The sequence below is a fragment of the Gorilla gorilla genome, chromosome 3 (assembly GCF_029281585.2).
Source record: "Gorilla gorilla gorilla isolate KB3781 chromosome 3, NHGRI_mGorGor1-v2.1_pri, whole genome shotgun sequence".
In the NCBI taxonomy this organism is placed as follows: Eukaryota; Metazoa; Chordata; class Mammalia; order Primates; family Hominidae; genus Gorilla; species Gorilla gorilla.
The window spans coordinates 194,349,790-194,373,561 of record NC_073227.2 but is presented as its reverse complement, the minus strand read 5'-3'; the positions used below and the strand labels follow the sequence as shown (position 1 = coordinate 194,373,561).

Genomic DNA, 23,772 nt, shown 5'->3' with positions numbered 1-23,772 from the left:
TTAACTCCATCTGTGTATGTCATCATCTTTATTTAGTAAGAATCACAGCAGACTTGTTTATAAATATGCAAAGGAAATGTGCAATCCATTGCACACACACCTCTCATCTCCCTTCCTGAAGTCCATGCCACTTGCTCCAGTTTCAGCGAAATGGAGACCAAGCAGAGATTTGATCTCTGTCAGGGCTGAAACTGCTTCTGGTTGTATTGACCTTCACTTTGCTCTGCCTACCTTCATATCAGGGTGTGCACGTGTTGTTCTCCCACCACTGCTGTCATCAGCAGCCTTCCATTCACTTCCATTCTCTTGAAATACTCTTCCTATAACTTCCATGATGACACTCTCCTAATTTTCTCCTACTTCTTTGGCTACCTCTTGTCAGTTTCCTTCCCAGTTCTCTGCCCATTCCTTGAATAATTCTGCTCTCAGTCGTATCATGAACTTTATAATCTATTCTAAGGGGCAGTACAGCATAACGGTGTGAAACAAAGACACTAGAAACACACTGCCAGGGTCTTGCCATTTTCTGCCTGTGTGTGTGATTTGGGGTGGGTTACCTGACATCTCTGATGTTCCCCTCATTTATAAAATGGGACTAATAATAGTACCTACTTCATAGGGTTGGAAGGAGAGTGAACGAGTTCAGACGTGTGAAATGCCTGGCACACAGTAAGAGCACAGTAACTTCTTAGTGGTACAACCATGACTTCGGCTATCTTTTAGTTGAATACCTGTATTAGTTATTTAGTTGAGATTATTTGATATTGAGTTGATTGGTTGATGAACTAATTCTCTAGACCAGGCTTTTTCCTAAGCTCTAGGTCTATTTAACCAACTGCCTACTAAACATTCTCAATTGTATTTAGGGTTCCTTAAACTCAACGTTCACCAACTAACTCATTTCTATTTTCCCACTCCTCCTCCAGCCAAAACTTTTGTATTCTTTTTCCTAGATGAATAACAGTTCTTCCTTTTATATCCTTTTTCTAGATGATTAACAGTACCATCATCCAAAGGCCCAAGCCTTTGAAAGTTAATAAAATTTCCTATCTCTATGCTAAACATAAACATTTAAGTGGTCATCAGGTCTTTTCAGTTTTCCTTCCTATCTTCTCTACTGGACTACAGCAAAAGCCGGTATTTTCTGTCTTTAGTCTCCTTTCCTCCCAGGAAACCATCCTTCTTTCACACTGCAGTCAGGTTTTTCATCCTTTTTAATATGTTTTCATCATCTTTCCATTCCTCTTCAGGATAAAAACATTTTTTTAGCATGGCATATGAGGTAATTCATCAATTTGCTGCTTCTTATCTCTCAAATTTCATCTCCTACCATCTTTGGTTTTAGCCAAATGAAATCACCTATAATCTCTGAAGTTGTCACCCTTTTTCACCTTCATGCCTTTGTAATTCAACCTGGAATGCCCTTTCCTCAATTGTCTGTCTAGATAATTCCAACTCCATTACAATATAATATCTCTAATTCCCAAAACACTACTCCTAATCGAATTTTTTAAAAACCTAAATGACAGTTAACAGATGCTAGAATTCCAATATAGTTTGCTGAAAACAGAATAAAATTTCTTTTGTGCTTTATTTCTAAGGCACAGAATACAATTCTTTTTAGTCATCATTTTAGTTTTCCGTTGACTAGTAATGACTCTTTGGGTGAGAAATGGAAGGGATGGAAGGTGAATTGGAACATATCTTCTACCAAGATTTTGTAACAGATCTAGATGGCTAGGAAAACTGTGAAAGGGGAAGAGGTGCGCAGCTAGCCATTCCCCACTTTCCTCTTCTCTCTCTCTCTCACACAGACACACACACAGACACACACACACACACACACACACACACACACTTTTCTTAAGGGAAAAATCATTCTGTGTTCTTTTAAAATCCCTCAGGTTTTATGTTTTATTGCTACCAGAGTCTGCCTCCCTGAGGTTCTTGTATAGACTACTTATTTCCCTCTGTAAAGAAGCTGTTCAGTTCGTTCTCGCCTGGTTTGGAACAAACTGAACACTTCCAAAGGAGGCAGTTCTTGCAGCCTCGTCTCCTTCCATTCCCCTCCTCCCCGCAGTCCTGGCTGGAGCAGCGAGTCTGTTGATCCCAGGCCAGAGACAAGGCAGACAAAGGTTCATTTGTAAAGAAGCTCCTTCTAGCACCTCCTCTCTTCTCCTTTTGCCCAAACTCACCCAGTGAGTGTGAGCATTTAAGAAGCATCCTCTGCCAAGAAGACCAAAAGGAAAGAAGAAAAAGGTATGTAATTTTTTCTCTATAAAAAACATCTTATGTCAGTTGTTCTACTCCAAACTATTACTGTAGATTAGAGCAGAAATGTATGTATGTGTTGAGTCAGAAGAGAAAGACAGAGATCCTCTGAGGAGATGATGCAGGCACTTTGAAAAATATGATGCTTCCTAGTAGAAAGGCAAATAATCAGATTAAAAAAGAACAGAAAATGTATATTTCTTGACTAGGAAAGTCATTTCATTATAGGTTTAAAAAGAGGCAGATTCTTCACTATCATTTATTTAATGCCCAAATTCACTCTGAATGTTGTCCGACACAACAGGACTTATCCCAGTCCTCAGGATTGTTTTAAATGCAGCAGCTATATTACCTACACTACATGAAGTTTACTGCAACATCTAAGAAAGAAAATGTTTTTTGCTTTTAAAAATCCTGATTCCTGAAAAGAAACTGGTACAAATGTGTGATACAAAGAGGGAATTCATTGAATTCATCCTTGGTGTCCATTCTTGGAACACAACAGTGTCTGTACTGCTAATATAAAGAGAACACTTTTTCCCTCTGAGACTTAGAAAAATTCCTCTTTAAAATTCCTTAACTTAATTACACAGGCTATGAAAAGCTCTCCCAAATGCTGGTCCTTTTCTCCAGTGATGATGATTTACTGTGTCCAGGAAAAGAAGGAGAATGATGCAAGACTGAATATTAATATCATCTTCTGGCATGCTCTAAAAGCCTGATCACTTTTAGGGAGGATGTGGATTTTGTTTTTCTATGGATGAAGGTATCTTAGATATTTAAGATGATATGTCTGTTTTAAGGATCTTTAAGCAGCTTATTCACTTTTTAATACTGCTTCTGTTCTTTAACACATACTTTGGGAAATTTCACTTTGGGACTCAGTCATTCTAACAAAAACATCTTCTAAGGACTCAGTCATTCTAACAAAAACGTCTTCTAAGGCAGCTAATAAGAAAAAAAGAGAACTTTAAAAAAACAGTGATTTTCATCCTCCAAGAGAGATGAGTGGAAAACATCACAGACTGGGCAGCAATTTTAATCTCTCCCAACTATAATTTTGATATTTCAAATGTCAAGTTCTGAGCTGGCGTTTTCATTTGCTTTTGCAGCTTTGCTTCTCTCTTGCTGCTTTTTTGAAAGCAATCCGAAAATGGACTGTCTTTTCTGTCTAATTCATCAACTCTGTTTCATGCCACTGCTCTTAATACCAGTTCCCAGAACTGACATCAGCTGCCTGTATGAGCATTTGCACCATAAATGTCTGAACACTTAAACTGCATGGTCCTGTTAGTTTTGGCAATTAAATGGGATAATTTTTCTTTTTAAGTCTCCATTTAACTCCAGCCATTCAAAAGCTTGCTTGTGCTAAATGCCCTCAGACAGAATCAAAATTTGCAACTCCCTACCAAAGGATGGTAGCAATGATTTATTGTTTAGTTGGAAATGTCTTGCTCATAATCCTGTATCCTCTGCAATGATCTATTAAAACTTACAACACTATTAGGATATAAATGGTATCATACAACATTTGGAACAATGTTAATTACATAAAATCGAATTAAAAAAATGGAAAACTACCTAAGCTTCTCTTGCTCACTCCTTCTAATTTTTAGTAGGTAACTTTGTTTTTTTTTTTTGTAATTTGGGTGTATTCCAGGAGGGATTTTAAGTACATGTACCTCAACTGAAAAAGAAAAAAAAAAAGACCAATTTTCTTCAAATTGGCCAAAATCATTTCACTCTTGTTGGCACTTGAACATATACGGTTTTGATGGATTGCCAAGGATTAAGTTTGGTATCCTTTAATGAAACAACAACCAATGTATCCCAGGAACACACTGGGTCAGAAATTTTTCCATTTGCTAAATAATAGTTAAAGCTATTTATCTGTACTTAAGTAAAGGAAGAAGAGAAGTCTGCATTTAAGACATGTAATTTATTTTATTTTATTTTATTTTATTTTATTTTATTTTATTTTATTTTATTTTATTTTTTTTGAGACGGAGTCTGGCTCCGTCATGCAGGCTGGAGTGCAGTGGTGCAATCTCGGCTCACTGCAACCTCTGCCTCCGCGGTTCAAGTGATTCTCCTGCCTCAGCCTCCTGAGTAGCTGGGACTACAGTCACATGACACCACTCTCAGCTAATTTTTGTATTTTTAGTAGAGATGGGGTTTCACCATGTTGGCCAAGATGGTCTCAATCTCTTGACCTCGTGATCTGCCCGCCTCGGCCTCCCAGAGTGCTGGGATTACAAGTGTGAGCCACTGTGCTGGGCCAAAGCATGTAATTTATAATGCGTACACACACACACACACACACACAAAACTACCAGTAGGTACTTGCTAGGTGTGGAACTTTCCATTGTAGTATGCGACTTAGACTGTGGCAAAAAAATGATTTTATGCTCTGGCATGAACACAGAAGAGGTATGTGGTATGGCAATTTACTTACTTATTTTACCAGCAATTTATTTGTTCATTTCACTGAAGGAAATTTTTTCAACACTTACTGTGAGCTCAGCATTGAAACAGGTACTCTGCTTCAATACAAAAGAAGTAGAAGTTACAGTCCTTGCTGCCTTGATGCTGGCATCTCCTCTTCTAGTCCTCTGAATATTGAATTGCCCTGGGCCTCAGCCCTTTGCCTCATCTCTTCTGGATCTACCCTTACTGCCCTGCCAGACCCATAGCTATAGATACTATCAATAAATATCCTCATTACTCTCAAGTTTGTATTTTCACCCCTGATCTTTAGACTCACATTCAACTGCCTACTCAACATCTTCACTTTAATATCTAACAGGCATCTCAAACCTAACTTGTCTAAAAACTCATTCCTGGATTCCCCCCAAAATTGGCTCCTTCCAATTCTTCCTCAGTTCAACAAATGGCAACACCATTCAAGCCAAAAGCCCAAGAGTCATCCTTGATTCTTTCCCTCTTGCCTCATGTATCCCATCAGTTCTCACCAAAAGCCTGTTTTCTTCTATTTCCAATCTTGTCCCACCACAATACATCTTCACAGGCCAACCAGGGATTTTTTAAAAAGGCATAAATCAGATCATGCTACTGTTCTGTCAAAATCTTCCAATGGCTTCTTAATATACTCAATAAAATCTAAACTCTTTATCATATCTTCTAGGCCCTTTATGATTGTTCCCAATCTTCCTTCTTGGCTGTAGGTAAATTCATATAATAACCAATTCACTAAATAATTAATCAGCTCTATGAATTTCCCACTCCCCATATCCAATTGTAGTCATATTCTCCAAATGGTTAACCAGCTTATAAAAATGCTGACAATGACAAGGCATTATTTACTCAAATTCACAGTTCTTGTAGGACAGATTATATATAAGTGCTTTGGGAACATAGAGCAAAGGAGCTATGAGAGTAGTATTGTCTGAAATCAGGGAAGGATTCTTAGAAGATGTGAGTGTGAGGTTTGTCCTTCATGGATGCTTTGGTCAGAAATTAATATCAAGGGAAGGGGTGAGAAGGAACAACAAGGCAGAGACACATACATAGGATTAAAGAGATGACTGGCTTGACTGCCTGGCTAGCTGAACAGGAATAAATGATAGGCATGGAGACAAAGTGAAAGGAAGGCCTTAGGTTAGCCCAAGAAGTCCATATATTCTTTTAGACAACATAAGAACTCTATAGGCTCTTGCCTAGAATAAAAAATGTGTTTTTGGAAAATCATTCTTTTTCAAGTATGGGCCAAGCATTGTATTAGCCACTGGTGTATGGTAGTGAACAAAATAAATTGTTGTCATGGAGCCTTCGGTCTAATGAGAATGACAGACATAAAATGAGTAAATTCACAAATATATCATTTAAATTGTGATAAATATCATTAAGGAAAAGAAAAGGGCACTATGAAAGAACAAAGTTGAAACTACCTTAGACTGAAAGGCCATTGAAGGAATGACATTTAAACTGAGACCTAAAACTCAAAAAACCAGCCAAAAAAAGAACATTCCTGGTAGAGAGAACAACATATAGAAAGACCATAATGGAAGAAAAAGATTTCTTTTCAATTATACGGAAATACTCTATACATCTTTATTGTTAAATGCAACAAAATAGCATAAGAAAATATGAAACTCATTGATAAAGATAAGTGTATATACAAATACTGACTACTATATTACTAAAATGGTGGTGGTTGAATTCCATTTGATTCTAGCATAAAAGTTAAAAGACAAAAGTATTAAAATAACTATAATTTAAAATATGTTTATGGATACACAATATAAATAGATGTAAATTGTGACATCAAATAACATAGTGTGGTGAGAGAGAATTAAAAGTGTAGAGTTTTTGTATGTGATTGAAGTTAAGTTGTTATTACCTCAAAACAGACTTATAATTATCATATTTTTTTTGAGACGGAGTCTCTCTCTGTCACCCAGGCTCGGGTGCAGTGGCACAGATCTCGGCTCACTACAATCTCTGCCTCCTGGGTTCAAGTGATTCTCCTGCCTCATCCTCCCAAGTAGCTGGGACTACAGGCGCCCGCCACCACGCCCGGCTAATTTTTTGTATTTTTAGTAGAGACAGGGTTTCACCGTGTTAGCCAGGATGGTCTCGATCTCCTGACCTTGTGATCTGCCTGCCTCGGCCTCCCAAAGTGCTGGGATTACAGGTGTGAGCCACTGCACCTGGCCAATTATAAAATATTTTATGTAAGCCTCATGGTAACCACAATGGAAATACCTATAGCAGTTTACACAAAAGAGAAAGGAATCAAAGCATATCGGAAAAAAAAAGAAGAAGAAGAAAAAGAAAAAAACAACCAACAAAACACAAAGGAAGACAAGGCAGGGGGGAAAAGCACCAAAGAACTAATTACAAGACAACTAGAAACAATAAGCTAAACGGCAATAGTAAATTCTTCCCTATCAATAATTACTTTACATGTAAATGGATTAAACTCTCCAATCAAAAGACTTAGGGTAGCTGAAAGAAAAAGAAAAACAATATATAACTATATGATTTCTACAAGTGACTTACTTAACATTTAAGGACACACACAAGCTGAAAGTAAAGAAATGAAAAAAGATACTCCATGCATATGGTAACTAAAAGAAAGCAGAGTGGACTATTTCATATCTGACAAAATAGACTATAAGTAGAAAACTGTCACAAGAGACAAAGAAGAAAGTATAATGATGAAAGGGTCAACCCACCAGGAAGCTATAACAATTATAAATATATACACACTCAACATCAGAGCACATAAATATATAAAACAAATATTGACAGAACTAAAATGAGAAATAGCAACACAATAATAGTAGGAAACTGCAATACTCCACTTTTAGTAATGGTTAGAATAACCAGACAGAAAATCAGCAAAGAAAGAGTGGACTTCAACACCAGTATAGACCAAATGGACCTAACAGACATATACAGAACGTTCAGTTAAACAGCAGAAGAATATACATTCTTCTCAAGTACATACAGAAAATTCTCCATGATAGATCACATATTAGGTCACTTAAACCATGACCTACAAAAAGCCCATTGGAAGATATCATTTATATATGCTGGATTGTGATGCACTGTAACACTGCAATGTCTTACTCCATTAAATCTGAAAATATATAAAATGAGGTAGATCTCATTTTAGTCTTTTCTTTCACTAATGTTTGGAGGTAGGAATTAAATTGGATATTGATAATTCTAAGGAAATATATAGCCAAAGCCAAAAATGGCTAACTCAAATTAGAATGTGAGACAAAGAAACTCTGAAACTCTTAGGAGTATGAAGAAATACTTTGTTTCTAATCTAAAGGAAAAAAAAGCAATAAATGTATTTATTTAAAAATCCATTATCTTATCTAAAATGATTTACCTTTAAAAGATACCTAATCACTAAAAACTTTATACCAAAAATGTCCATTCCACAATATTGCTTTCTTTTTTTTTTTTTTTTCGAGACGGAGTCTCGCTCTGTCATGCAGGGTGGAGTGCAGTGGCTTGATCTCTGCTCACTGCAACCTCTGTCTCCCAGGTTCAAGCCATTGTCATGCCTCAGCCTCCCAAGTAGCTGGGATTACAGGCGCATGCCACCATGCCTGGCTACTTTTTGTATTTTTACTAGAGACAGGGTTTTGCCATGTTGGGCAGGCTGGTTTCAAACTCCTGACCTCAGGTGATCTGCCGGGTTTGGCCTCCCAAAGTGCTGGGATTACAGGTGTGAGCCACCATGTCTGGCTATTCCACAATGTTGTTTTCTTTCCAAGTACAATGTCCTCCATCTGTTTTCCCTCTTTCCAAGGAAGGAAAGATACTTTGGCACCTGTTAACAAGATAAAATCTAAATGGCTCTGGATTCTAATTCTGGTTCCTCCACTATTTTGCTATTCTTCCTTTACTACAATAGTCTCCATTTTCTTCACATCTAATAAAGAAACCAGAGAAGTCTAATTAGATAGATATTTAATATTCTATACTTCTATGCAGATCCTGTACTTGAAAAATTATCTCCTGGAAGAGAAATTAGAATTGTTGGTATGACTTCAGGGTTCAAACTAGGATTAGTGGGTGGAAGCCACAGAAAAGTATTTTACAATAAGGGAAATGTTAGAACTGTATCAATGGGATATGTTGACTTAGTTAATAATGAGTTCCCCATGATGGTAGGAGTTCACGGAAGGCTAGATGATTATAAGGCAGGAATTCAAGCCTTCATTTTCAACTGCAGCTAAGAGGAAGTAGTCTATGTGGGATAAAAATCCAAGCATTGCTAAAAATTTGCAACCATAATGTGTACTAAACTACTTCTGGAAGTTAAAAAACAATCAAACTATAAATATATCTATACACTATCATCTGTCACTATCAACATAAATGGGTTTTTTGTTTCTGTCAGGATGGGACCCAGGTACTTTGACAATGTTGTTAGGATGTAAGATAATGTAAGGTAAAGAACCACTGTACTCAATTATGTTATTTGTTCTAGAAATTTGCCTGAGTTTATACTACCTTGAAAAACAGTTGTTCTCTACTGAATGTTCAAAGTATATATAGCTTTGGGTACTTCTTAAATGCAGATTCCAGCCCCCACCAACACTTCTTCCCTGCCTACAGCATGTGCGTGACTGTGTGTGTGTGTGTTTGTGTATGTGTGTCAAGGTCTCACTCTGCCACCCCCAGTAGAGCAGTGGCACAATCATGGTTCACTGCAGCCTCAAACTCCTGGGCTCAAGTGGTCCTGAGTAGCTGGGACTACAGGCACATGCCAGCATGCCTGGCTAATTTTTTAATTTTTTGTAGATACAGGGTCTTACTATGTTGCTTAGACTGGTCTCAAACTTCTGGGTTCAAGCAATCCTTGTACATAGGCCTCCCATGCTGAGATTACAGGCATGAGCCACTGTGCCTGGCCCAGAAGCCTGCGCATTTGATTTTTAACAAATATTCCAAATGGTTTTTTTATCATAGATGGTCATAAAACTACACTTTGAGAAACACAAACAGGATTGTAGAAAAGCCCAACTCCCATTCTTTCTATCCAAGAGTTTATAAGCATGCTACAGAACTTCATTCAGATGAATTCTATCTTTAAAAAACAAACATTGACACATTTTGGTCTTTCTTCTATTTCAGGGCCAAAAGCCAAAATGAAATTGATGGTACTTGTTTTCACCATTGGGCTAACTTTGCTGCTAGGAGTTCAAGCCATGCCTGCAAATCGCCTCTCTTGCTACAGAAAGATACTAAAAGATCACAACTGTCACAACCTTCCGGAAGGAGTAGCTGACCTGACACAGATTGATGTCAATGTCCAGGATCATTTCTGGGATGGGAAGGGATGTGAGATGATCTGTTACTGCAACTTCAGCGAATTGCTCTGCTGCCCAAAGTAAGGAAATGGGATCACAAAGTGTATTGCCTGGAAATGTATGCAGAACAACTTTTAGCTACATCTTCATAATAGGTTTGCTGAAATTAATAACCCTTTTAGTAAAATCCTGTTCAAATCCCAGCTCTTTTCTAGAATAATCACTATTGTGTAAAGAACTAAATGTTTTCATTTAAATGAAAGTTCAAATGGAATTTAGCTGAGTTTAATAAAAGTAAATTAAATCCAGAAAATAATACTTCAATCTATTAAATTCTAAACTTGCCATCTGATTTTTACCCCCCAAAAAATAAAAATCTACCAGTAGCAGAAGTCAGTCTCAAGGTTGAACTCTTAAACCAACTTGAAAACCAGTAAAAGGTTTTAGATAAAAGATCCCCAGTGAGGCTGGGCCCGGTGGCTCACGCCTGTAATCCCAGCACTTTAGGAGGCTGAGTTGGGCAGATCACCTGAGGTCAGGAGTTCGAGATCAGCTTGGCCAACATGGTGAAACCCCGTTCTATGCAAAATACAAAATACAAAAAAAATACAAAATTAGCTGGGCATGGTGGCATGTGCCTGTAATCCCAGCTACTCAGGAAGCTGAGGCAGGAGAATTGCTTGAACCTGAGAGGCTGAGGTTGCAGTGAGCCGAGATTGCACCATTGCACTCCAGCCTGGGCGACAAGAGTGAAACTCCATCTCAAAAAAAAAAACAAAAAACGAACAACAACAACAAACAAACTCAGTGAATGGATCAAGTAATTAACTGAACAGAAAAGTTTAGTAATGGTCAAAAAGAAATTTCTAGCTCTATGTATAAGTTAACCAGAAATGAACTAGATAGAAGTTCAAGACAATTTATCTACCATTGTTTTCTATTTATATTTTAAGTTTAAATATTTATTGATTTATCTACTATCGTTTTGTACTTAAAATACAAGTATACGTGGTGAAACTCTGTCTCTACAAAAATACAAAAAAAATTAGCCCGGCATGGTGGCACATGCCTGTAATCCCAGCTACTTGAGAGGCTGAGACAGGAGAATCACTTGAACCCAGGAGGAGGAGGTTGCAGTGAGCCTAGATCGTGCCATTGCACTCCAGCCTGGGCAACAAAGCAAGACTTAATCTCAAAAAAACAAACAAAAAAAAGGTATAAAATAATGGTAGATAAATTCATAAATATTTTTAGTTCTTGATTTTAAAATCATTTCCCCTTGGTTATTGAGGAATCTTTCAAATCCCATGGTCTTGGATATTTCATATTGAAATTAGCTTTTTCAAATTACTTTCAACAGATGTCATCATATTTTCATCCTTCTAAGAAATCTGTGAAATAGAAAAGGTAGATATAACCATCTTACCAAGGAAAGGTGCAGAGTTGAAGTGACCAGTACTATCCCACATAACTAGCTAATATCAACACTGGGATTAGAACCCACGTGTTCTGATTCAGAACAGATTTTTCTTCTACCAAGCCAGCTGGTTCTCAAAGTGTGGTTCCCAGAACAGCAGCTTCAGCATCACCTGAGTTTTTAAAATTGCATATCCATCCTTGGACTCCACCCCAGACCTACTGAATCAGAAACTCTGGAGGTAGGACCCAGCAATTATGGTTTTTTGTTTGTTTGTTTGTTTGTTTTGAGACGGAATCTTGCTCTGTTGCCCAGGCTGGAGTGCAGTGGCACGATCTCGGCTCACTGGAAGCTCTTCCTCCCTGGTTCATGCCATTCTCCTCCCTCAGCCTCTCGAGTAGCTGGGACTACAGGCGCCTGCCACCTCGCCCAGCTAATTCTTTTTGTATTTTTAGTAGAGAACGGGTTTCACCGTGTTGGTCAGGATGGTCTCGATATCCTGACCTCGTGATCCGCCCGCCTTGGCCTCCCAAAGTGCTGGGATTACAGGCGTGAGCCACCGCGCCGGGCCGGGACCCAGCAATTATGTTTTAACAAACCTGCCAGGTGATTCTAATGCATAGTAAAGTTTAAGAATCACTGTACTAAACAATGATGCCAAGAACTTGAGTTAATTAATCTCATGAAGTGACAATTTTTCCTGTACTACATAAATGAAATGCCAACTAATATTAAAACGCCATGTTTGCTTTTTTTTGGTATGACTTGAAAACAGTTTACTGAAATGGACTTACATTTATATTATGATATAATTTTGTGATTATGTCTGTTAACGGATGAGAACAGCAGTGTGGGTATACTTGATTTTGGGAAAATCAAAGAGAAATACTGCTAAGTATATTTCTAATAAGCCATAATTGTAATATCACCTTGCATTTGTATATAATTTTGTATTATTCCATGCATTTTTATATATTACTTTATGTGATCTTTTCAACCAGGGAAAGTTAAGTAGCTTTGTAACATTTCTCCTTTCCCCATAAAACCTAGAAATTTATTTAATAAACAAGAAATGTTGAATCTTCTGTTTCCTAACTGCAGATTTAAACTTCATGGCCTATCCTCATATAAGAGACATGAAATTGTATACATGACCACAAAGTTTTGAAATTACCTAATATTTCTTTTTCTTCGTAAATGATAGCATGATATCAATGGCAAATGCGGGGAAAGTAGACAAATCGATTATCTTCTTGGTCTTTGTTGCTTCTGTGGCAAGTCCTCCCACTCATCTCTTTACATTTTAGTCACCTAAAAAGAATAATCATAACTGAAATCCTGGAAATCACTGTCTATTTTTAACCTGGAAAAGAATAACTAATATCTTAGCCTTAAGGTGAATTTAACTGATGCTCTACTTTCTTTCAGAGACGTCTTCTTTGGACCAAAGATCTCTTTCGTGATTCCTTGCAACAATCAATGAGAATCTTCATGTATTCTGGAGAACACCATCCCTGATTTCCCACAAACTGCACTACATCAGTATAACTGCATTTCTAGTTTCTATATAGTGCAATAGAGCATAGATTCTATAAATTCTTACTTGTCTAAGACAAGTAAATCTGTGTTAAACAAGCAGTAATAAAAGTTAATTCAATCTAATTTTTCTCTGTGGACATTGTTGGCATTGGTTAAAAATTTTGCCTAGAAAATGTAATCTATGAGGTGTTCGTTATACTCAGTTAAAGAGTTCTGTCCCCCAGATGAAGAGCCATAGGCATGGCTCAAGGATTGAAAATACTTTCAGTCCTTAGTTGACAGTTATTAACCATATATTGAAAGAACCAGGTATAAGCTGAGATTCTTGGAAGGGAGCTAGAAATTTTCTAGTAAGAAGGAAAAAGAGACCAGCCTGGGCAACATAGTGAGACCCCCTCTTTACAAAAAAATTAAAAAATTAGCAGGTTGTGGGTGCCCACATCTGTAGTTCTAGTTACTCAAGAGGGTTATTTGAATCTAGAATTTCAAGTCTGCAGTGAGCTATGATTGCACTACTGCACTCTAGCCTGGGTGACAGAGCAAGACCCTGTCTCAAAAAAAAAAAAAAAAAAAGGAAAAGGGAACAATATTTGAGGGTATATTATGTATGCTAATAACTTTAAGTACATTTCAGGCTGGGACTGGTGACTAATGCCTGTAATCCTAGCATTTTGGGAGGCCAAGGCAGGAAGATCACTTGAGTCCAGGAGTTTGAGACCAGCCTGGGCAACATAGTGAGATCCTGTCTTTACAAAAAAATTTAAAAATTAGCTGCATGGCAGCGTGCACCTGTAGTCCCAGCTATTTGGGAGGCTGAGGCAGGAGGATCACTCGAGCCCAGAAATTCAAGGCTGCAGTGAGCTAAGATGATGCCACTGAACTCCACCATGGAACCACAGAGTGAGACTCTGTCTCAAACAAACAAACAAAAACCAAGAACTTTAAGCACATTTCATTTTACTCTCTTAAAAAACAACAACAAAAGCCTTCAAGGTAAGTATGCTCAGCCCCATTTTTCAGCTGCTAACTCAAGTTTAAGATATTTGCTAAAAATCAAGGCAGATTTTCAAAAGAGTTCCAATTCCAAAGCCCATATGCCACACACAGATGTATCCTTAAAACCATGATACATTTCCTAAAGTATCCATTTTTAAGAATAACAAAACACACATTAAAAGAAACATAATGGATGAGAATTTAAAAGTATCATACATTTTAAAAGTAAATAAAACAGGGAACTTCAAAGGTATTTTCTGATTGTTAGAGGAGACAGCTTTGGATTATGCCCCATAACTTAAGAGGTATGTGACTCATATTGCCATCAGAGGTAATGTCAGAAAGTCTTTCATGTTATAAAAATGTATTCAAAGCCTGCTAAGTGCCAGCCATTATTAAGATCTGGGCATACAGTAATGAATAAAATGGGCTTATCCTCTTGGAACTTGTGCTGTAACAAAGGTGTGATTGCTATAAACAAATAATTATTTATAAATGTGAAGCCTGCTACAGAGAAGTATAGGGTGCCATACAAAGTATTGTGGGGAAATGTTTGAGAGACACCATACCACACAGGCAATCTGGGAGATATCATTTTATGAATAAAAGTGACATTATTTCATTAAAATATATCCTTGGAGGTCCCTGATCTGTTTCTGGAGACCACACCCAGAACAGTATCTGGTATCTAATCTGTGTTTAGTAAGTGTTACTGGGCTGAAAGACCACACCCAAAACAGTGTCTGGTATCTAATCTGTGTAAATAAGTGTTACTGGGCTGGACCAAACAATTTTGAGGTAGTCACAATTCAGTGTCTTAAAGTGTATATAAACACGGCTGGGTGCGGTGGCTCACGCCTGTAATCCCAGCACTTTGGGAGGCGGAGGTGGGCTTATCACGAGGTCAGGAGATCAAGACCATCCTGGCTAATACGGTGAAACCTCGTCTCTACTAAAAATACAAAAAAAAAAAAAAAAAAAAAATTAGCTGGGCGTGGTGGCAGGCGCCTGTAGTCCCAGCTATTTGGGAGGCTGAGGCAGGAGAATGGCGTGAACCCAGGAGGTGGAGCTTGCAGTGAGCTGAGATCGTGCCACTGCACTCCAGCCTGGGCAACAGAGTGAGACTCTGTCTCAAAAAAAAAAAAGTGTATATAAACACAAGTCAGAACATGTTTTCGAAGAGTGTAAGCTCCTATAAAATACATGAAGTGAAATTGTAAAATAATATAGATAGGTAGGTAGATGGATAATATTAGTTGTTTTACCAAGATAGCATGTGATTTGATTGGGCTTTCTTTCTTCACTGAATTGACTGGTAATGAAATCAGCCTAACTCAATAATGAAAGTTTCATATCCATTCTGGAACAGTGCATAGAATAGGTAAATGAAAAAAAACTATCAGCAAACCAGTTTTATTTTCTACTTGGTAGGAACTCTCCTTGAGGGGGAAAAAGCATTAAAGATCCAGTGTCTCCATTTACAAATGACACATCAGCATAAGGACATATGTGAGACAACAACGGCTTTTTAGTAAACGTTCCCTTACTACTGCAATCAAAGCCTGGTAAGAAAAATTGTATCTAACAAAGCTAAATATTTAATAAATAAAATTTTATAAATTATTCATCATAATGTCTCCTTTCTGAAAATATGAAATTCAGTTATTTCTTTTAGAAATGAATGCATTATACAAGTACACAGCCTTCTTTATATTACAAAATAAATGTAAAAACATAAACTTACCTTATATAACTATTTCTCTGACTTGGTCAATGCATTTTTAAAAACAATAGATTTTTTTTTTTTTTTGAAACTGAGTCTCACTCTGTCACCCAGGCCAGAGTACGGTGGCACAATCTTGACTCACTGCAATCTCTGCCTCCCAGGTTCAAGTGATACTTGTACTTCAACCTCCTGAGTAGCTGGGACTACAGGCACCTGTCACCATGCTCAACTAATTTTTGTGTTTTTTAGTAGAAATGAGGTTTTGCCATGTTGGACAGGCTGGTCTCCAACTCCTGGCCTCAAATGATCTGCCTGCCTTGGCCTCCCAAAGTGTTAGGATTACAGGCATGAGTTTTTCCAATAGATTTTAGTTATAAGACAACTAAGCTTTTATTAAAATTTTATTATTCTTCTAAACACCATCTTGCAGCAACTGAATGAGATAGGTACTGATATTATCCTTGTTCTATGGACAAAAAAGCTAAGGTTTAAAGATATTAAGTAGTTTGTCTAAGTTTACATTATCAGTGAGCAATTGAGCCAGATTTTGAATATGGCCAGTCTTACACTAGCATCTAGAGCCTTAACCACTATGTTGTTTAACAGCATTACCTAATGTATTATTTCCTTTACAGAAATGCAAACTTTTACTCGGATAGGACACACAATTGTACATTTCAGATAGCTCATATATGCTAAAAGCTTACTGAACAAGTATTTCTGTATTTTTATCTTTGACTTTCTATATCATTGCTCTTACTGTGAATCCCACGTTACTGAGCACAAAGTTGACAGTAATACATACTAATAGCTCACCTCTTTTTAATTAAAATTCATCTTTTCTTCATCGTAATTCGCAGAGACTTGTTGAATATTTTTGTTTGCTGGGATTAGGTACTGATCCTAAAGGATTATTAGAGAATTGGAAGGAAGATGGAGAACCAAAACAATGAGCAACAACTATTGGGGGAAAAAAAAGACAAGGTAGGAACATTCACAGATCATTTTGTGACTTTAATGTCCTTATAATTATCAAAAGGTACATGTAAGTTATTTCCATAATAAATCATTTTTTGTAAAATATTATAGCAGGTGTTTTTAAAATATAAAACTCTCTATAAGTAAAGCACTACAGGCTTCAAAATAATTTTCCCAAAAGGAAAAAAATCAAATTCATGTATTTCTAAATCAATCTTGCATTGACAGTCTAAGCCTAAACTTTTCTCTCAAAAATTTGAAGAGAAACTGATATTAGAAAATTAAAGTAAATTGATACTAAATTTACTTCTATGCAATGGTATCACCATAAAATGCTCATCTTTGTATGGTGGTATATCTAGAGAAAAATGTGTAGAATATACTTACCTGATATATTATAAGAACTTTAAAAGCCATAGTATATTTTCAAGAGTTTATGTGATCTACATTTTCAGAGGTTAAGAAGTCAAATGATAAGTCCATTGGATATAATGTATAAAAAGCTGACTTGATATCTACATTTAGTATCATTAAAGTATATATACATAAATACATATATATACTATATATAAAATATATATTCATATATGTAATAATCTGGTAGCAATTAATATGACTATTATTTGAGAACTATAGTTGACTGTGTAGACTATTAATGCAACTAGGACAAGATACACACAATAAACTCAAGTGTACAGCAAGCATCAGCTCTTAGCTAGAAAGAAATGCAAGGAATTCATAATCACAAAGGAATAAATTCTATAGTAAGCAATATTCACCCTTAAAAATATACATATAAGTATAAAAACAGCAAATTTTCCTCTGAATATTAGCTTTCCTGCATCTATTATTTTAGCTTATAAGAAAAACCTTGCTTGACATTTTAAAAATAACTCCACTAAATGAATAAACAATAAGATGACAAAAATTTATTTTGAACCACCATCACTTGCTTAGATACCACAATCTGCATTTTACTATTAAAACGTTATGTAAATATGTGCAAATTATAAACAAAAAAAGCTGGGATGGCTATACTAATAATAGACAAATTAGATGTTAAGTAAAAACATGTTACAAGAGCAAAGATGGACATTTTATGTTGTTAAGTTTCAATTTATCAAAAAAGATATAACAATTATAAACATATATGCACCATATGACAGCCAGAAAATATATAAAACAAACCTTTAGAAAACTGAAGGAAGAAATATACAGTTCTACAATAATAGTTGGAGACCTTAATGCCTCACTTTCCACAACTGATAGACAAGTAGAAAGAAAACCAATAAGGAAGTAGGAGGCTTGAACAATACTACAAAACCAACTAGACCCCAGAGACACATACAGAACATTCCACTCAACAATAGCAGAATACAGTCTTCTCAAGTACACACGGGACATTCTTCAGGACAGACTATATGTTCTTCCATAAAACAATTATCTATAAGCTTAAAAAGACTAAGGTGATACATACTATCTTTTTGAACCACAATAAAATGGGTAATCAATACAGAAGGAAAACTAGAAAATTCACAAACACCTGGAACTAAGCAATATACTTGTTCACAAAAAGTATATTGCTTCACAACAAGTATATTGCTTAGTTCCAGGTATTTGTGAATTTTCTTTAGTGGTTTAAAGAATAAATCACTAGAGAAATTAGATAATAATTTAAGATGACTGAAAACAAAAACAAACATTCCAAAACTTACAAGATGCAGGAAAAACTGTATTCAGAGAAAAATTTACAGCTGTAAATGCCTGCATTAAAAAAGAAAAATACCAAATCAACCTAAATTTACACATTAGGAAAATAGACAAAGAAGAGCAAACTAAATCCAAAGCCAGCAGAAGATAATGAAGATCCGAAAAGAGAAAAATGAAATAGAGAAAAAAATATAATCCATGAGGTCAAAGAAAATACCAACAAAATTGATAAATCCTTAGCTAGACTACTAAGAAAAAAGAGAGAAGACATAAATAAGTAGAATCAGAAATAAAGGTAGGGATATTACTGCTGACCTCACAGAAATTAAAAGTATTATAAGAGAATTATAGGAACAATTTGTATGACAACAAATTAGATAATCTAGGTGAAATAGACAAATTCCATGACTTACCAAAAATAACTTAAAAGAAACACAAAGTCTCAACAGACCTATATATAACAAAAAGACCTATATAAGTAAAAAGATTAAATCCGTCAAAACTCTTCCATCAAAGAAATAGCCTAGACCAGATAGGTACACCCATAAGTTCTGTCAAACATTTAAAGATGAATTAATATCATTCTTACTCAAAAATCTCCAAAAATAGAAGAGGAAAGAATACTTCCTAACACATTCTATGAGGCCAGCATTATCCTGATACCAAAGTCAGATAAAGATACCATAAGAAAAATATAGACCAATATCCCTTATGAGTATAGATGCAAACACCGTCAACAAAATATTAACAAGCCAAATCCCACAGAACATTAAAAGAATTATGCACTATGACCAAGTGGGATTTATCCCAGAAATGCGAGGGTGGTTCAACATAAGAAGGTCAATGTAATATACACTAAAGAAAAAAAAATCATCTCAATACTACTAATGAAAAAAAAATCATCTCAATACTAAAAGTATTTGACTAAATTCAACACCCTTTCATGATAAAAAAAACATTTAGCAAATTAGCAACAGAAGAGGACTTCCTTAACATGACAAAGAACATTTATGAAAACCCACAGCTAACATCACACTGAATGGTCAGACTGAAAGTTTTCCTCCTAAGAAAAGGAACAAGACAACAATTCCTGCTTTCACCACTACTGTTTAACATTGTACTGGAAATCGTAGCCAGGGCAATTTGGCAAGGAAGAGAAATAAAAGGCATCCAAATTGGGAAGGAAGAAGTAAAACCATTTTTGTTTGCAGATAACATGATTCTATATACAGAAAAATCCCATGGAATCCACACACACACACAAAAAATTACTAGAGCTGATCAATTCAGCACAGTGGCAGCATCAGCACACACCTCTAATGAATGATTCAAAAAAATTTAAGAAAACAATTATATTTATAATAGTGCCAAAAAGAAGAAAATACATAAACATAAATTTAACCAAGAGGTGAAAGACTTGTACACTGGAAACTATAAAACACTGCAGAAATTAAAGAAGACCTAAAAAAAAGAAAGATATCCCACAATCATGGATTGGAATGCTTAATATTGTTAAGCTGGCAATCTGAAAATGGTCCATAGATTCAATGCAATCTCCACCAAAATTCTAATAGCCTTTTGGGCAAAAAATGAAAAAAACCAATCTTCAAATTCATATGGAACTGCAAGGGGCCCTGAATAGCCAAAACAATACTGAAAAAGAAAAACAAAGTAGAAGGACTCCTACTTCCTGATTTCAAAACTTATTACAAGTCTACAGTAGTCAAGAGTATAGTATTGGCATAAGAATAAATACATAGACCATGGAATAGAATTGAGAGTGCAGAAGTAAACATCTATGGCCAACTGATTTTCAACAAAAGGGTCAAGACTATTCAGTTGGGAAAAAATAGTTTCTTCAACAAATCACACTGGGACAAGTGGCTAACCACATGCAAAAGAATGAAGTTGGACCCCTACCTCATTCATGTATAAAAATTGATTCACAACTGTTCAACAATCTAAATTTAGGAGTTAAAACTGTAGAACTCCTAGAAAACATATACATTAATGTTTATGATGTTGGTTTTGGCAATGGATTCTTTTGACACCAAAAATATGAGCAACAAAGGAAAAAATAAATTGGACTATGTAAAAATCTAAACTTTTGTGCATCAAAGGACATTATCAGTACTGTGAAAAGGCAACTTACAGAATGAGAGAAAATATTTACAAATCATGTATAAGGGTTTAATACTCAAAATAAATAAACAGTCCTACATTTCAACAACAAAAAACAACCCAACTAAAAAAAAAGGATAAAAAGGACTTGAATAAACACTTCTCCAAAGAAGATATATAAGTGGCCAAGAGCACATGAAAAGATATTCAATAAAATTGATCATTAAGGAAATATAAATAAAATCCACAATGAGATACCACTTCACACCCAGTAGGATGGGTTTTTTTTTTAATGAAATACAAGTGTTAGTGAATTGAATAGAAGCCTTTATACATTGCTGGTAGAAATGTAAAAGAGTACAGCAACTTGGAAAAGATTGGAAGTTCCTCAAAAAGTTAAGTACAGAATTATTTATGTACCAGCAGTTCTACTGCTAGGTATACACCCAAGAGAAATGAAAACATATGTTCACAGAAAAACGCGTACATGAATGTTTACAGCAGCATTATTCATAATAGCCAAAGGTAGAAACCCAATGTTCATCAACAAATAAATGGATAAATAAACTGTGTTCAATAGATACAATGGAATACTATTCAACCTGGAAAAGGAAGTACTGCAACTTGGATGAACCTTGAAAACATGCTTTTTCAGCATTATGCTTTTTGGCATGTTTTCAAGGTTCATCCAATTTGCAGTACTTCATTGTATGATTCCCTTATAATATATCCAGAATAGGCAAATCCATAGAGATAAAAAGCAGAATGGAGGTTACCAGGGAATAGGGAGAGGGAAGAAGACGGAGTGACTATGTATGGCTGTTTTTGTTGGGTGACAAGAAAGTTTTGAAATTAGAGCTGCTGGTTATACAATATTGCAAATACATTGAATACCACCATATTGTATACTTTAAAATGATTAATTGTATATTTTATTATGTTTCTTAATTTTAAAAGACTTCATGTAGAAAAATATAGAATTTATTTTTTGTGAAGACATGTATTTCAGGCATTAATTTTTAGGCCTTTCCCAAAATTATTCTTTTGAAGCTAGTAATCAAATAACTAACATTTTTTGAGCCCCTGCTATCCATTCAGTATGCTTTTTCCTCCTACTTCTAGTGGCATTTAAATTTAGATTCTTCTCTTAATGCTCTAACATCAAAAGTAACCTATACCCTTACAGAAATGAGTTTCCATTCATTTTTTGTTCAGATATAGATAAGTAAAAATAGTTTCTAATGAATCCATCATTTAAAAAATCCAATGGTAACTGAAATTTTCGTATAAAACTGACTTTTACATTGCAGCTTCTTGAGTTACTCAGCTTTGGTGAAGTTCTGGAAGTTCTCAACTTACAAGAACTGATTTTTCATATTTTAAATTGTTTTAACAAGGATTTGATTTCATTTAATAACTACCATCCAGAACTCTTCATTCATATTCTATAAAACTACATTTTATTATACAAATAATTATATGAAATAAACATTGCCAGTCAAAGGTTATGTTCATACTTTAAGTCAGCAAATAATTTCAAGTTTTTTTTTTTTTCACAAGAACAGAATATGGGTCTCGTTTCGTTTTCTGTTTTGTTTTGTTTTTGCTTTTGTTTTTTGAGTCAGGGTCTCACTCCAACGCCCAGGCTGGAGTGCGGTGCTCCAATCGTGGCCCACTGCAGCCCCAGTCTCCCAGGCTCAAGTGATTTTCCCACCTCAGCCTCCCAAGTAGCTGGGACTATAGATGCATGCCACCATGCCTATCTAATTTTTGTATTTTTTTGTGGAGATAGGGTTTCGCCATTTTGCCAGCACTGGCCTGGAATGCCTGGGCTCAAGCAATCTGCCCGCCTTGGTCTCCTAAAGTGCTGGGATTACAGGTGTGAGCCACTGTACCTGGCCTCAAAATGTGTTTCTATAAGAAATCTTCTCACAGATTTCCAGAATGCCGGAAATGAGAAGTTTCTATAATAGCAATTATCACAGACTCTGCTTGTCAATAAAGTAGCAAGTAAATCTTTAAATGGTCACAGCAAAACCAACGACCAGTTGCTTTATTTTTCATTGTATTTTCTAGCTGTCAATACATTAAGAACACTTGAAAACATGCAGTCACCTACTAATGAACTAGTACTTTAGATGTAGTACTTTAGTTGCATCAGTGGTTCTCAACTAGCTGTGATTTTGACCCTCAAAGTATGTTTGGCAGTGTCTAGAGGAACTTTTGGTTGTCACACCTTGGGGGAGCTACTGGCACCTACTGAGTGGACTTAGGGATGTTGCTAATCCTCCAATAGACTGAACGACCTCCCACAAAAAAAGAATTAACAAGTCCAAATGTCAACTTTGAGAAATCATAGGCTACATTAATGGTCTCATCCATTTCCAGCCTAAAATCTGCAGCTTTATCTCAGAATAGTTTGCTGAAGCTCGTTTTTTTTTTTATGTCACAAGCTATAAATTTGATTTGTAATTATAAGAATTTAGCTAAACGATATAATCTCAAGAAAAGCAGAGATTTAGAATGTTTGATAGAAAACTGACAAAGAATGAAACATAAAAAGGAGATATAAATCAAGTCAGAGCCACATATAACCAAAATTTAAATGAAGATCTGGTTAGATATCTAGACCTCTCCAACTTATTAGTTACAATTTGCCATGTAAACAGTACATGACATCACTAAAAATTAAGGGGCATAGCAGAGGTACTTTCTATATTCATGCCACATAAATATCTTTTCTCGAAGACAAAATTTTGAAAAACAGCTATTTAATTTTATATTCTTATTTCAACTTTTCAGCATTGTGTTTATCTTTGCTGGCACATTAAGTCTTCTTTGGAAGGAGGTGGGTATATAAATTAAACCATTTGTTCTTCCTAGTACTTCATCAAGTAATAATAACAAAAAAAAAAGGAAATAAAAAAGAAGTTGCATTCCAAGAGAAGTTTATTTTTCAAATTTGCTAGCCCTATAAAGCACTTTAAAAAATAATGCTATTTAGATTATCTTCAATTCCAAGTCAGATTGTCCCAGAGAATGCAAATGTGCTACATTTGTTACTTCTCCTTACCCTGTTAATTTCTTGGAAGTTTAAAAAAAAAAAAAAAAGGGATTACAAAATGAAGGACTTTATATTAAAATCTCAATACTGATCTCTAAGTCAGTTTAAAAGAAAAATCAAGTTTCACAAAATAAATACACTGAAGCAACTA

General features: G+C 35.6%; 1 protein-coding gene across 1 annotated transcript; it reads left to right on the top strand.

The window, feature by feature from the left end:
* The first annotated feature begins 1,969 nt into the window (after window positions 1-1,969).
* Window positions 1,970-13,149, top strand: SCRG1 (stimulator of chondrogenesis 1). Its single transcript, XM_019025961.3, has 3 exons — window positions 1,970-2,259; window positions 9,895-10,150; window positions 12,916-13,149. Exons 2-3 carry the CDS (start codon window positions 9,909-9,911, stop codon window positions 12,968-12,970), a joined length of 297 nt encoding a protein of 98 aa, XP_018881506.1. The 5' UTR covers window positions 1,970-2,259; window positions 9,895-9,908; the 3' UTR covers window positions 12,971-13,149.
* The last annotated feature ends 10,623 nt before the right edge of the window (window positions 13,150-23,772 follow it).